The 16,261-nt window shown below is 43.6% G+C and overlaps 1 protein-coding gene across 1 annotated transcript in view; it reads right to left on the reverse strand.

Annotated features, from left to right (window-relative positions):
• The window catches only part of nhsl1b (NHS-like 1b), a 117,354-nt gene extending 102,576 nt beyond the window's left edge, over positions 1–14,778 (reverse strand). Inside the window, exon 1 of the mRNA XM_071917738.2 lies at positions 14,266–14,778. Within this exon, the coding sequence (XP_071773839.2) occupies positions 14,266–14,584 (319 nt within the window). The 5' untranslated portion in view covers positions 14,585–14,778. The remainder of the gene's footprint in view (positions 1–14,265) is intronic.
• Between the last annotated feature and the right edge of the window lie 1,483 nt (positions 14,779–16,261).

A 16,261-nucleotide genomic window follows, 5' to 3' on the forward strand; every position in this document is an offset into this window, starting at 1 on the left:
CCTTGGGTTAAAATGACTCATTTCATATCAACAAACAAGTTTAAATGTCAACCATTTGACCACAGTTTGAGGTAACATGTAGTTACTGCTCCACAATTACCTGTCTCCACACCCACCTTGCTTATAATTCAACAGGTATCGTTGGCCTAGGGCAGCCCACTACACACACACACAGATACACACACACACACACACACACACACACACACACAGGTTGTTTCCCATGGTGCATTGTCTATTCAACTACGGTTTCTCCCGTTGCCACCGTCAGTGAGCAATACCAGGATTGGGCGTGCAGACTACAGCAGGGTTTAAGGAGATTAGCCATTCTATAGCGGTATGAAATCATATTCCTCATAATCCCCATCACTGACTCCGAAAATCCCCACTCACTGTGTGGCATGGGAGGGCCTCTAAATGTGCTCTCTTGTTCTCTTTCGCTCACTTACACGCATGCATACACACACACACACACACATACACACACACACACACACACACACACACACACACACACACATTAACATGCATGCAGCCGGACAAAACAGCTGGATGTACAAAAGAACACTCTAATGTATAAGATATGTAGGATTACAGAGCATTTATACTATTCAGTTGTAGGCCTGCGCAAATGGCTAAAATGATTTCCTCATTACTTTGACAGATATCATGATCACAATGAATAATCCCAACTAGTCTCATTGATTTGGGGAACAAATTCTTTTACTGCACGTTTTGCTACTATCTTATATCAACATTGTATCTATTTTCAGCTGGCCTTCTAAGTGAAATGCAATGAAGTTAAATGTTTCCATAAGGCCGAATTCAACAATTATTTATTGTAGAAGCTAAAATCACAATTTACGATTATATATGATTAATTGTGCAGCCCTAGTCAGTTGCACCCAATAGGATAGCCATCTGTACCAGTTAGAAGAAAAGAAAATCTTCATACGGCTGTGAATCTGTCCAATAAGTCCCAGTTGTGTAGTTATTTTCTTTATGAGTTACAGTACAGCTGGCTTCACAGAGTTATGACATGTATTATTTAACCTGTTTGAAATACAGAATTATCATTCCACAGTTCTGCTTTGGGGCTACTGTCTTGTATGCGTGTGTGTGTTCGTCTGTGCTTACATCTTGTGTGTTTATCCATGTTTACTTGCCCTTTTGTGTGTGTGTGTGTGTGTGTGTGTGTGTGTGTGTGTGTGTGTGTGTGTGTGTGTGCGCGCGCGCATGCTGCGGCTAGACCTTGAACCTCTTTTTTCCTTCAGGCAGCTTTCATGTTTAATAGACCGCATCACAGCCATAAAAACACACTATTACTTTCATTACACTGTGTCTGTGTGTGTATGGGTGTGTGTGTGTGTCTGAGAGTGAGTGTGTGTCACTGTATGTGTGTGTTCTGCATGGTGCCAGGCAGTACTTCGTACACACAGATTACACAACAGGTGGTTTGGATTTTCCACTGTTTTCTGCGCTCATCCACACTGCTGTAACAGAGGAGAGAAGAGAAGAGAAGAGAAGAGAAGAGAAGAGAAGAGAAGAGAAGAGAAGAGAAGAGAAGAGAAGAGAAGAGAAGAGAAGAGAAATAACCCAAATGGATGGAGTGAGATAGTCCCAGGCCAATTTTTTTTTAGAGGCTTTTTTTACACTGCGAGTGATTCATAGTGTCTTAGAGGGAAAGAGGGACATGGAGCAGCACATGGGGACGGAGAAGGGTGATGACAGATAGAGAGAGATATATAGAGACAGACAGAGAGAAAGAGAGAGTAAGAGAGAGCAATATGAGACTAGATGGAGGATGCATGAAAAAGGGAGAAGGGGAAAAATAAGGGAGAAATAAAACAAGAGAGACAGGACAATGAAAGAAAAGGAGAGTGAGGAAAACAGAGAAATGTCATATGGTTGCTATAAGAGGACACACACCTGCTTTGCACATCTACAACCCCAGAGGCTAAATGTAGGCGAACCAACAAGAGAGAAGATCACCGCAGACATCACATAAATCTGCTCCTAGACCAGCCCTCACACAGCCACACATGCATGCCTAACACAATACTGTTCCAGGCTAAAAGATAAAAGCCAAAAAAAAATGGCCTGGTTTAGCTAAAACCGTTCAGTACCATTTCAACTGGCTGTGTTCTCTACTCTCAAGTCTTCATGTTTGACCTGTTTATTCCCCTGCCTGTCCAGCCTGCTAACAATACCTGAAACAGGGAAAAGACAAAAGGTTGGCAATTCTACTGTATGTTCAGGCAACTCACACAAACAGGAATGAGGCGAAACAGTAATCTACTATTAGAAAGGAATGGGAATTGTATGTCCAAAAACCTGAAATATTAGGGGGGAAAAAATAGCCTACATCTCTGATTTGTGGGAAAAGGCCAAATCAGTTTGTCTTCAACACAATGCAGTACGGTGAAGCCTCTGTATCACAGGAAATAAAGTAGTGATGGTGATGGATGGAGGCTTGGAAAGGGACTCGGTGCAAGTACATGCATGTACACACACACATACATACACCAAAACACGCACAAATACAATGAAGTCTCTGTGGATGAGGCAGAGTGGGAGAAACAGACAGCTAGATTTGCTACACAGAAAGATTCAGTAGTCAATAGGGATTCCTGTGTGGAGTATGTCATATTTCATAGTGACAGACGCTCTCTCTCCCATGCTCACACACACAGATACACAAACACACACACACACACACACACACACACAGCATCCAGTGTTCTTGGGAGACGGGGTGAGATCGATGACAAGCCGAGAGTCTGCCTCAGGCAAGAGAAGAAGAGACAAAAGCGTTACATGATGGCCTATTTGGTCTGAGTAATTAATAGCCAAATTAGTAAAGCCCAGTAAATAAATAGGTTCAAACTCTGTGTCTGTGTGTGTGTGCATTGCGCTTGAACAACGTGCTGTATTCCTTCTTATTATCCTGTCAAGGAGTCCGGCTGCAGGCTGAGAGCTCCAAACCAAACACGCATCCAGAAAGAGTGGAGAGAGACAGAGAGAATTTACAGAGAAATTCAACTGATTTTGTGTGTTTTAACTGAATCACTTTCATCACCGCTGTTTGTGTTATCAGTGTTATGTGTCTGCTATGGCAATGTCAGACAAGACTTCTCATGACGATTGAGATCTTTGAACTGAACTAAATTGAATTGAGAGAGAGAAAGAGAGAGACAGAGACAGAGACAGAGAGAGAGAGAGAGAGAGAGAGAGAGAGAGAGAGAGAGAGAGAGAGAGAGAGAGAGAGAGAGAGAGAGAGAGAGAGGGAGGAAACACTCCACTAAAACAACACAGCTGACAGAGGGGGAGAAAGAGAACAACCAGTCTTTTATTTTTAATCTCTCAACCCTTTGCAATCTGAGACAGAATAGCAGGTCTGAGGAATGCATGAAGACGTTGAAGTCAGGCCCATAACAATGTTGGAATAGCAATGGTCAGCAAAAATTGGGCTGGAGCCAACAGTACATCTAGGCTTTAGTCAAACCAAGACAGCAAGTGATTTATTCTAAACCAGACAAACTAGGGATTTTTCGGGAAATTTCTATGTGATTTTAGAGACAAGTACTTTAAGAGCATAGGAATATGTTACTGCATGTATCCCTTTCAAAAAAAGGAAGCAGATAGGAGTTTAGGAGTTCCTCAGGGCCACTTTGACAGCGATCGACATGTTGGCTCTTGCAAGGATTGAACTGGTGACCTTTGTTTACAGGACAGTCTCTCGATCCACCAGGTCATCCTGCACCACTGATTTCATCTTATCCTTTCATCCTTTTCAATCCGTTTACAACTCAATATCTTGCACATGCGCTTAAATTTTAGGCAACAGGCTTTGGGAGTCACAGAAGCAGCCCAGGCCAAATGCATCTAAATGCTCATGCAGAGTTCCTGATAAAGTTCAGTAGGAGAGATTCTCATATTCTAACAGCCTTCTTTCCTCATAACAGTGTGCACTTTTACATACAGTTTACCAAACCCTTTTGTCCTACAGCGGGAACAGTATCCAGTTATCTAAATATCCCATCACTGTGCTCCCTGTCTAAGCAGATCACCAGCTATGCACCTCTCCACCTCAGTTTACTCATCTTTCACATCCCATCCTCCTCCTAAATCACATCATCATCATCTCCCCATTCTAGTAAAGTCATATCAATATTACATCCCTATTAATATCAAATACAGAGTAAGTATTCCAGCACAATGTGTCGCTGCACCGTCAAAGAGGTAAATTCCTCTACATTTATTGTATTTGTTTAATAAAATTATTTTGATTCTGTTAAGCGTTATGGAAAAGTATTGACAAAAGGTTTCATATTTAACCTAGATACAGTCTGCCTCATTTGCTACTTTATCACACTGCAGACATGACAATGCCATTGCTTCCATTCACTTGCCACAGGAAACTGAAATGACCAAAGCCGCATAAACGTGCGATGTGTGTGTGTGTGTGTGTGTGTGTGTGTATTCATGCAGAGGGAGTTATGAGGTGGTGGATGGGGGGTGGGTATACATATACTAGCCTAGGTCAACATGTTGACAATGGATCCTTTGACCGTTGGCAGGAATTGAGGACAACAGATTGTGTCGTTATTCTCTCACAAAAAACACACACACACACACACAGGGCAGGGTGGTGACCAAGGCAGGAAACTAACTTTTTTATCCAGCTGCCACAGTGCCTGATGGATTCCAAAATTCACCAGAAACTTTCACTATTTTTATTGTTGTCCCTACTCACTACACCACCCTGCTGCCCACCAAACATTTTGCTGAATGTCAAAGAGGAGAGAATCTTATCAGCCTCATTCAAAATTAACCAGCTTTTTTGTAGTGGCTTGTCAATTCTTCTCCCTGAGGCAACAATAAACATATCAGGTCACCTTTACAACAGTGACCTAATACCCCGCCCCATACAACCATCCCCTATCTCCACTAACATTGTTGATAGTTGATACATATGCCCTACTGACTCAAATCTGGAACTTTTCCGTCACTGAACCGGGGAAACCTAGCCGAAAAATCCCAACTAAATTAAACTACATTTTCATTTACACTGTATGCATTTGTCTGATGAACAACTTAAAATGAGTGCAATAGTAAAATAAGCTTACATCCATTACATTGCCAACATCACAAGCATCCAACAGTGAGGAGGGCGAGGGTCAGAGTCACTGCATGTATACAATAGAATAAACAGGCCTACATATTCAGAGAAGATGAGATAAGCCTATAGTCTGGTTCATAAGGTATCTAGCTCTGACCTATTTATTTTACACAGCAAACCATTATGCCTGCTAGCCCAAGACAAAACCTCAGCACAACCACATAGTTCATTCAACTGAGGGACGGGAATTTGACTAATTTGGCTGATGTTTAAAAGACTGTTTACAAGGCTAGTCTAAAAATATGCCTGAAAAGACCCAAGTGACAGCTGTTTCTCAGGCATTATCTGCAGAACCAAATATAGCCCACCCCCTATCCCAACGTCTCATCCCATGACTCTCATGCACATACAACTAGTCATTTCCATCTCAAATTCAACCGCGGCGTGTTGTAAAACAGTCACTTAGCCCACACCTCAGATGCAGAGGAAGCCCTTCAGTGTGTCTGGCTGGCTGTGGTCTATATTCTCCAAGTCTATAGAACGGTATTTCCTATTTGACTTGCCGCCCAGTGGGACGAGAGACCGACTGCATTACAGCCTCTAATGCGAATCATGAGGATCGCCGCAGGACGTACCGCCCGCTGCATTTGTGTGCATGTGTGTGTGTGTGTTTCTGTGTGTGCGTGGGTTAAGTGGCACGAGTGACAGATGTGGCTGAAAATCCCTGTTTATTTTTCCTGAGGCGGTCATGGAGCCGCAGAGTGTGTGTGTGTGTGTGTGTGTGTGTACAGTGTGTTCCAAGGCCTTGAGTGCAGTAAAGTGCAGAAGCGGGATGACAATAGCCTTTATGTTCTTGTAAGATGAGGTCCCACCTGCCACAGTATGTCACTATGTGTGAGTGTGTATGTGTGTGTGTGTTTGAGTGAGTGAGTGCATGCATATATGATTATGTGTATGTGTGTATGTGTAGCTGTGCAGGTGTGTGTCCATCAATCAGGACACCCACCAAGGTGCTAGCGTGTTCGCACTTAAGGCTGATGATTGATGTTATTAGTGCGAGGGAGAGCAACACACACACACACACACACACACACACACACTACACAAACGTAAACAAACACACACTGAGTGAATCAACAAGGACTTCAGCAAACAGCATTCACACACCTTTGAGTGACGTAGTTAGTCTTGTGAAAGCACAGTGAGTAGGAAGTAGAGCAGTAGTGGGCGTTTAAGTGGAAAGTAAACACACACACACACTCCCACACACTCACTCACACTCACTCACAAACACATACAGAAATACACACACAAACATACAGTAGCAGTGTATTTTGTGAGCACGAGGGATAGCGTGTGTGTGTTTGTGTGCGCGTGCACGTTCACTGATGAAGAGCCAATTCACCTCTGTGATGCCATAACCAGATGACGGTTTAAACAAAACACAGTTACAGCTTCATGGTCTGTGAAGAGTCACAAAATGAGCCTACAAAAGCTTTGCAGGAAAGTCAGAAACACACTAACAACCATGGCTGGCACCATATTGGAGGTCCATCAGATAATTTTTTTTTGTTTTTTCCTATTGGACCAATAAATCCATCAATCAATCAATATCTGAAAAAGACACAAATTGTGGGTGTGGATTGATGCAGTAATGCTTAGCTAAAAGTGAAAGGTCAGATGAGGTAGATTTCATTCCAGCTGCCTTGTCTTTAGTCCTAGTCTCTACTCCAAAACACTCTGAGTTGTAGCTTGAGAAGAGTCAGCTCAGTTAACCTGAACAGTGGAACAGCTGGTTTTTGGTTTTGTTAACTAACTATCACTATGTGACACTATCTAAACACAAAATGGATCAGATGCATCAGTGATGAAATAAATGGCCCCCAGCTAAATACAGGACAGAAATGAACCGTGTCAATATTCCATACTGACGACCGGGTCCTAAGTTAAGTGCGAACAACTCTCCAGAGGGCGTGGTACATCAACTGAAACCCCTCTTTTGATGGCACCTGTACAGCGATCATTTTACCCAACTCCATTACATCTCATCTATTATAACAGTGAAATCTCCAGAGCGCTCTAATGCCATAAATTCAAGAGAACAAAGCCTGAGGCCTGAGCTACACACAGCGGCACACATTGGTCTAAAGGACAGATGTGGGTTTAAAATGGTGACCGTCGATCTATGGAAAAATACACTCACCCAAACACTGGGAGAGAAAAAACATGGCGGATGGGGGCGAACTGTTAAAAAAATGACTAGTGCTTAGAGGTGCTGAAAACATGGGGATGGAAAACACAGGCTCATACACACAAAAGCAACAGACATACACATACACAGAGACAATATAGGAATACACACTGAGTGTACACACAAGGACAAGCGGGGAGTATGTACACACCTCATAGGACCTTCACACACACAACAAGAGAGCTAATAAAAAGGTCGGAACGTAATGTTCCTACCTGACAAACATCAAATACACCTGGGGGAAAGAATGAGGGAGACAAATATATACAGAGAGAGAGAGAGAGAAAGAGAGAGAGAGAGAGAGAGAGAGAGAGAGAGAGAGAGAGAGAGAGAGAGAGAGAGAGATAGAAAGAGAGAGAGCGAGAGAAAGAGATGAAGGGGGAAAGGGGGCCTTGTCTTTGTTGTGGTCAGCATGGCAGTATGAGGGCTGACATCAAAGTGCGGAGGGTGGACAGAGACGAGAGAGGAGAGGTCTGGAAGCCATATGAAAAAACAGGAAGAGAGAGAGAGAAGCAGAGAGAGAGGGGAGAGAGGAAGAGACTTCAAAACAGGGGAAGGAGGAAGGGAACGCCGAGGCGAAAAAGGGAGAGTGATTGACGATGGAATATGCTGAAACATCATGTCACATCCTGTGCACACAACACACACATAGACTCTGTTAATCTTTTATTTTGCCTAGATACTTTTGTCAAATGTTGTATCACACAGTTCTCTCTAAAGGCACAGTTCCAAATCTTTAATCTGCCTGGTCAAAAGTTGTGTAACAAAGCTATGACAACACTCTCCAGCACAATCTCATCTGTTGTCAGCAGACTTAGCCTGAGCTGTGCAGTTGGTTTAGCTCTACTTGTTTGGCTCTACAGAGGAAATACAATTGGATCTGAACATCTGGCTATTTGTGATATTGTGACTCGAAGACAATAGTTGTGTAAAATCTGGACCATGACCTGGAGTTGAACTCTACAACTGCACTCCAAATGCATCATTCTATGTATGCATGTATATGCGTGTGTGTCTCTGTTTAAGGTATTTTTATTCCAGAGGGAAATTCAATTGTTCCAGCAGCAAAACACACTTGAGACACAATACACAACATACCAAAAATGCTATAACTAATCTAATAAAAAAGCTATGTGTATATGCTTCCATGCAAACAAGTGTCTAGCAGTAAATGAGAACGTGAGAAGGCAAAAAACACCCAAACATGAGAGATCCTAGAGCCAGAGGGGGGGTCCTACTCCACCCCTGGCTTCTTACCCAGGGACAGGCCACCGTGGGGGGGATTAAATCTTGCTCATCTCCCCCCTGGCTGGGTAAAGCCCCGGATTACCCTGCAGCACCCACAACTGCCAACCTGCAAGGCCTGCATCTGGCCTCTGTGTGTGTGTGCATGTGCGCGTGTGGACAGCCATGGTTGAATCTAGACAGAGACAGCCAGATCTATGTATGGCACTGGCTATCAAGCCATGCACCAGGGTCCAAAATTTAGCTATTTAGTGGACACTTAAGGAGGACAAGAAGTTTGAAACATGGATGAGGAAGCGGAGGTCCCTCCATAGGTTCCCACCGTGGCCCTGAAGTAAAATTCCATAACTTTCCATAACTAAGACGGAGCACTTCCATGACCTAAACATTTAATTTATTCTTGGTTTGTTAATGTTGATTTTCAGCTCAGAAAAATTCTAAAGAGCTAAGCAGTCTGGTTTTGACTATAGTTGGGTTTGCTGTAAAGAATTCGCCATACAACATAAAAAAAACAGCTGGAAAACATCATCTAATGTAATAAATGTGTGAAACAGGTTATCAAATATATTCTGGTATATTCCATAGAGCGACCGATTTCTAATTCCCTGATATTCACCAAGTTCCCCAGAGAATTCATCAAATTCCCTGATTTTCCCTGTTTGGAATACACCTCTCAAAATTCCAGGATATTCCAGAAATCCCATGACCAGTGAGAAGCCTCCCGTTCCCACCCCTTCTCTCTCGCTCTCTCCTCATACCCCATGCATGTGCGGGCCCTACTCTTAATCTAGCAGCTCTCACAGGCTTAGCAATGCCGCTTAAACTAGGGCTTACACACAGACAGGCGCACACACACACACACACACACACTTGTAAGACTCTAAATTTAACCACTTTCTTATTAACTTGACAGTCTCCTTGCATCACGAGCAAATCAATCTCTAATTTAGTTTTAGGGAGCGGAAGAACTGTAGGACAGTCTTTGAAGTCTGTTCATTCACCTCCAGTGATGAGTATCTTACATGGTAATACTCTGCTGGACGGAATGCATATACATGTACATACACACACACAAAGACAAACACACACATATACAAAAGTCAAGAGAGATTTAAGCTTAAGGTTGTCCTGCTGATGATTAGTTGCTTCCTCAAACACACGTTGTGGCTGAGGAACAAGACTTGCATTCATCAGTCATCTCTCTCTCTCTTTCTCTCTCTTTCTCTCTCTCGCTCTTCTCCTCTGTGCCCTAGCCAGGGCGCCTCTACCTCCTGGGCGGTCTGACTGACTGTATGGAGGCGTGAGAGAGGGCGGCTGCATGTACACACTCACAAACACACACACACGCACACACACACACACACACACACACACAGAGTCCCAGTCAGACGCTGCTCAATGGCAGTATCCCTCCACCTCTTGGAATTCTACAGCTCTCTCTCCCTCTCTCTCCGTCCTTCCTGACCCGTCCCATTGTATCTCATGGGACCGGGTCAACCTCTAGAACCAGGCCAGGCTCCTCTTGTTGGACGACTCCTGTGGGAACTGACTTGTGGATTCTGGCTGCGTAATGACTGCCTTCTATCGCTGAATGGAGAGGACCATGGCAGGCCTGAGTGAATAATGACTGGGGGGATTGAGTTTGGATAAACGTGTGTGTTTGTGTGTGTGTCTGTATACGTTTATGTGTGTGTCAGACAGGACAGGAAGGTGATGAAAACTGTAAACAATAATTAGTTTGGCCAGAACATGACTGCGCCTTGGTATTTGTTTGTATTTGTTCCACTTGGATCTCAATTAGGCAGTTTAGTGTCATTATCATTATCGTGTAGTACTGTTTATGTTCAAACACTGATGGCCAGAGTATAGCCAGACTGAGCCAAAAATGTCCATCAACACACACTCGCGCACAAACACACACGCACACAGGTCCTTGAGAGGAACTTGAACATAGTAACACACACACTAAACATGATAGTGTGCTACAGATGAAAGATGGACGCGCAAAGACATACTTCTATAAATATCTGAGAGGGATAGAGGGAGGAATGTACTATGTGTGTGTGTGTGAGAGAGAGAAAGAGAGAGAGAGAAGGATGGACTGTGGTCATAGGCAGGTCAGCTGGAATCACGTGTTCACCCCAGATTGTCTTTTTTTGCTCTATGTGTGTCTTCAGAGCCTCACAGCAGTATGTAACTGGTGGGCTTAAGATATCTGACAGGGAGGCCCTAACTCTCTCTAAACTCCAATTAACCTTCACTACTGTTCGACCTACTTTCCACATTAAAATATCGTACTCCCTATTCAAACCAGCGCTATATTTGGCAGAGGGGAGTTAGCGGGTAACATATAGTTAAAGGCGCAGTTCACTTTAAAGTAAAAGTTCAAATTGTTATATGTCAAGGGGCGATATCAACTTGAAAGAGGCCGTCCATCTATTCAAGAATCTCATTCTGAGGGAGAAATGTGAATGCCGGTTCTTTTTTCCACTGTTGCACGGTGCCATGGTCATCAAGAGTCAAATTCAGATCGGTCACTCAGTAGCAGTATCTAATTAAAAAAAGGAAATAAAATGTATGTTATTTTGCAAATTTAACTTTCTTCTAATCTTCACCCCTTCAAATTTTCCCACAATCCTCTTCTTGTATTCAGAAAGAACAAGACGTCATTGCCAGGAATGCGCCATGGGACTGCATAGAATCTTTACTTGTTTTTATTTCCACTGTTTGTATTTCTATTGAGTTTCCCTGTCCAAGTCCCAGCTGTCTTACTGTTGTTAATGGGTCAGGCCTCCGGGTGTGGCAGTAGCAACCTATTAGCCAGCCATGGCTGAGGTGACCCCTGTTAGCCTGCAGTGGAAACCCAAGCTAGCCAAACTAGACTTTGTTTAAACTCTTGACTCTGAGTGTCAGGTGTTCCCCTCTGAGGCTGGAGAGAATGACCCCTGACCTCCGCCCTGGTGCCCGGCCCTTCAGTAGGAACGGACTAACAATGACTTAGTATAGACTGAGGCCCAAAACAAACACAGGCACAAACACACACCCAGACATGTAGAGCAAATCCCAGTTGTCCATCTTGTCCAAAACGTGCTACTTCAATCTGCCTACAACCCTTCTTTTAACTACATAGGGAGACAGACAGAAAGACAAGAGAGAGGCACACACACACACACACACACACGCACAATGTCCTTCCCTCAATGTCAGTCCCCCAGCAGCTTGGGGCCCCTCTTGTTGCCATTCTCTTGCCCCTCACCAGTAATGTGATCCATCTCTGAGCTGAGGTTAGAGTATGAATCCTGACCCACACCCACAGTAGAAGAACACAACAGGCTGACCAGACACATTTAGCATTTTACAGGCTAACTATCAATTACAGTATGATCTATTACATTCCTTTGGGCTAGCTAGCCAAAACTATCCCACAGCAAAGTTAACATGAGGACTCATTAAGGATTGGGATTCCTAGTCACAGTAGTACTGGATCTGGCAGTGAGGTGCTTTGTTATCACCATGTGAAACAGTGAGCAAGAGGAGGTGGTTCGGGCTGCAAAAGACCTGATATTTCCATGTGTGTTCCGTGACTGGGAGTAATGCGGGTTACACATTAACTTTCATTCAAATACCCCATTCAAAACAACTTCATCAGCTGTTCTGTATCATGACACGTTCAAATACACGCCTCCCTCGCTTCATTGTACCTAGCTGTGCAAAGCTTGGGAGAACCCCGAACGGCAGTTTTCATATACAGAGCCAGGTGTTTGCGTGTGTGTGTGTGTAGAAAGACCTGCATAGTCAAGCACACATGTTTGTGTTGTAATGAATGTGAAGGCAGCGCTTCTGTACACCCACTGCTGGCCTTGGGGCTGCAAATCGCTACATAACACACCACATTCCAGTCTCCTCTCTCACACCTTGTCTTCAGCTGCTGGCCTCCACTCACTGACTGACGGACTGACTTGACTGACTGCTGAAAAGGAACAAACCTAGACAGGAACTCCCAACCCCGCTCAGGATATACTAAAACCTCAACAGGTACAGATAATACAGGAGAAATCAAGTTGGGTCATTTTAGTTGCACTGTGCCATGTCATAGCACAGGAGATTAGTTAAATGTCTGTTAGCTGCCATGTAGTGGGTCCCCCCCTAACACAACTTGATGGAGTGTGTGTGTGTGTGTGTGTGTGAGCGTGCGTGTTACATCTATTGCTCATCATACATCACATTCGCTTGTGTCTGGGCACTGTCTGCTCGGCTTATCATTTCCCTGTAACCATGTGAGCAGTGTGTCTCTCTGTGTGTGTGTGTGTGTGTGTGTGTGTGTGCGTGTGTGAGTCATAGCCAAAGTCAAGGGAGGGAACAAGAGGTTGAAAAGATAGGAGGAAGGACAGCAAAGGAACCAAAAAGCAATGAGTCAGGCCTCTTTTGTCATGAGCTTAAACCCTCTTGATCGTTCCTCAGTGGAATTTGGGCTAGTCTTCTGAATCCTACTTTGCAACATACTTCAGAGGCAAATGAGATAAACAAAGGAGCCAAGGAGGGAATCAACAGAGAAATGTGATCACTTAACTATTTGTAAACATAAGCACAAAGCAATCTATTAAATAGGAAGCAACGGCATGAAGTTGCTCAGCCAGCCCATATCAAGCAGATATGAACTTACAGACATCAGAGCAGACAAAACGACAGGCCTATCTCTCCATCTTTAGCTGGCACAGCCGCCATAGTATGAGTCAAAGTCTGGGTTAATACGCAACTGCTGTGTGTGAGGCTACAGGAGGCAGCTTTACAGGATGAGAACACAAACAATGAAAAACCACAAAAGTCAGCAAAGCAAAGGGGATTGATTTTCCATTGATCTTTGACAGGACAAACTTCATTTACCAGCATAAAAAAAGCAAGTAGAAATGGAGAAAGAGGTTGCGATGCCTCCCTGTGATCCCAGTGTCCTTTGAAGCCCTAGACACAGATGGTCTGAGCATTGAGGGGGAATCCATCATTCCTGACAGGACTCAACGCCCGCATTAACATAAGTCTAAATCCAAGACAAACACAGCCATGTGTTTAGGAGACACTGGTCACTCCCTCCCCTTTCATTCATCTGACAAAATGTGACTACCACCTTGGATCTGTCCAACATCTCTCCAAAGCATATTGATCTTGTTATGATTGAACAGTGATGACCCAAAAGACAAACACAACTGCCAGTAACAGATAAACAATAACAAATCAATGACTTCCCAAGCGAAAAATAACTAGAATATTGCTATTCATGTGGGGAACTAATGTGTCTGTGGTATTCAATAGTGTCTTCTCGTAATCTTATCGTACGTATTGTATTTTTATCTCCTATAAATCACTATAACATTCAGACTTAGTGTGTCTGTGGTAGAGAGACTTTATAGTGAGTTTATAGTGACTCATGTGGTATCACTTTAATATTCCTGTTCATATAGGGACTTGTAGTTTTGCTGTGATGTTTGAAGACTTCTAAAAATTATACTATAGTTATTTTTCGCAAGGGATACGGATCTCAACCTGCCTTTCTTTGGCATGGTAAGGCAGGCAATACATAATTTCCTTTGCTGTAAGGCTATGGGCATCTCTGGATTACACCAGCAAGTGACCAGCAGCACTGCAAACTTACGGATTTTGATTTTCTTGGGCTCAAACTTGCGGATTTCAGTCTGCAGAGTTTCCAGGCGTCCTTGAATCCTGCAGGATCTTCTGAACACCAGCCCTGCCTCCATCTCAATCCCCAGGAAGATGTCGCTGGCATGTCGAGAAAGGTCGGAAAGTTGGTGAATTATGTTGGTCATTGTATGACAGCTAACCTCGTCCAAAGACGAGAATAAAACGGGTCTTCGCAATTTGCGTCTCCCGGTTTCTTCCACGGGTATCCAGCCATCTCTCGCCGACAACCTACCAACACGCCGCGGCTCAACGCTCCTCTGGTGGAAGGGCATATTTATTTAATAATAATAAACTCCAGTGGGACCGAAAACACTTCAAACTACGCTCACAACCTTACAGCTTTCAAACAAATCCAAGACGCACTCCTTTTCCGATGCTGGTATTGTTTGCGAGGCTGCATAATCCTTCCATCCCGCCATATTTTGGTTTTTCAAAGCATGGGAGTTTTTTTGCTGTATACTGGAGACGTTGCCTCCCAAAGTCTATTCAAATTCAACCAGAGAGAGTGCAGACTGGAAAGAAAAGGAAAAAAAAACACAACTGAAGGAAAAGTGGGGAAAAGTACAAGTAAAAACCCGGAAAAAACTACAACCACCTGTAGCAACTGGAACCGGAGCCAGATATACAGATCAGTTGGAAGGGATGAGAGTTTACCTGCTTCCCTTTGCAGTCAGTGGAGCGGCTTGGTGGAAAACCAGGACTGGATTTTGTCTCTACTGCACCCGTTTTCTTCTTTATTTCTAGAAAATAGTTCCCAGAGTGGAGTTCCCAAGAAACTAAGTAGTTTAATTGCACTTATATTTTACCCCCAACAAGACTAACTATTTTGTTCATAGGTTTAAAATCCCCACCTACAGTTTAGGCAGTTATAGACCTATAAAGCTGTATAAAGTCATAGCTAACAGCAAAATATACTCAGACAGGGTCCCTTAGGGCAAAATCTCATTATTTAGGCGTTCTTAATGTTCGCCTGAGCAACAAGCCACGAAAGGTCGTGTTTTCCTGTGATTTTGGAGCAAAAGCGCCGTTGAAGCCTACACGAGTATTAATAAAAAGGAACGACGCAAATGTTCAGTAAATCTTTTCTTTTCAATCTGTTCCATAATAATTTAGTTATTCTTCCGCCAAGCAATATAGTTTTTCAACAGTAGCTAAGCACAGTGGTTGCTAAGCGACACATAATTAGCCAGCCGGTGTGAGTAGTGATTTTCGGTTAGCGCATTAATATTTCAATGAGCTGTTATGCGGTCAGAGGTGTGCGTTTAGTGGGTATTTTACAGCGGCTTTGAACGTGACTCAGCCAATCAGAACGAAGGACCGGAACTATCTGTTTTATAATGAGTTTAATAATCCAGCGGCCTGCCGACAGAGGCGAGCACAGTACTCTGCTCTGTCAATGAACAATGTTACTCATACCCTTTAAAATAACCCCTGGACAACACATTGTGTGAACACTTGTCTCTGATTTATTATCTGTGTGTGTGTGCAAGGCATGTTTGTCCAGGGCCAGTGTCCACCGTCCAGCATTCCTACCATTGCTCTTTGAATTCCAGACAGCAAACTCTCATCAGTGGTTTCCCAGCTCAGTAACAGAATACAAGCCACAAGTTCAGTGACACACTCTTTTGAATAATAGTGGTTGACAATGTCCAGTTGGCAAAACGTGTGTCTGGACTGAACATAATATGCCCCCTGGTGTATTAAAGTGAACACAGCAACTTCAAAAGCTGCCTGTCACGCTCCTGCACTATGCGTGCTGCATGTGGCATTTAATCCATTTCTTGTGAGTGACTTGTTTCCACTGCCAGTGTTTTCTCATTCCACAACTAACTGGAAATCTTCAAATTCCTGTTCGGCTACTATGCTCTCTGTGGCAACAGTTGGAAGAGTTACTCAACAGTACAGTGGAAGAGCTGATGCAGCTGTCCTCTGGACCGCTGATGCCTCTT

Source organism: Centroberyx gerrardi, chromosome 18 (assembly GCF_048128805.1).
Source record: "Centroberyx gerrardi isolate f3 chromosome 18, fCenGer3.hap1.cur.20231027, whole genome shotgun sequence".
Taxonomy (NCBI): domain Eukaryota; kingdom Metazoa; phylum Chordata; class Actinopteri; order Beryciformes; family Berycidae; genus Centroberyx; species Centroberyx gerrardi.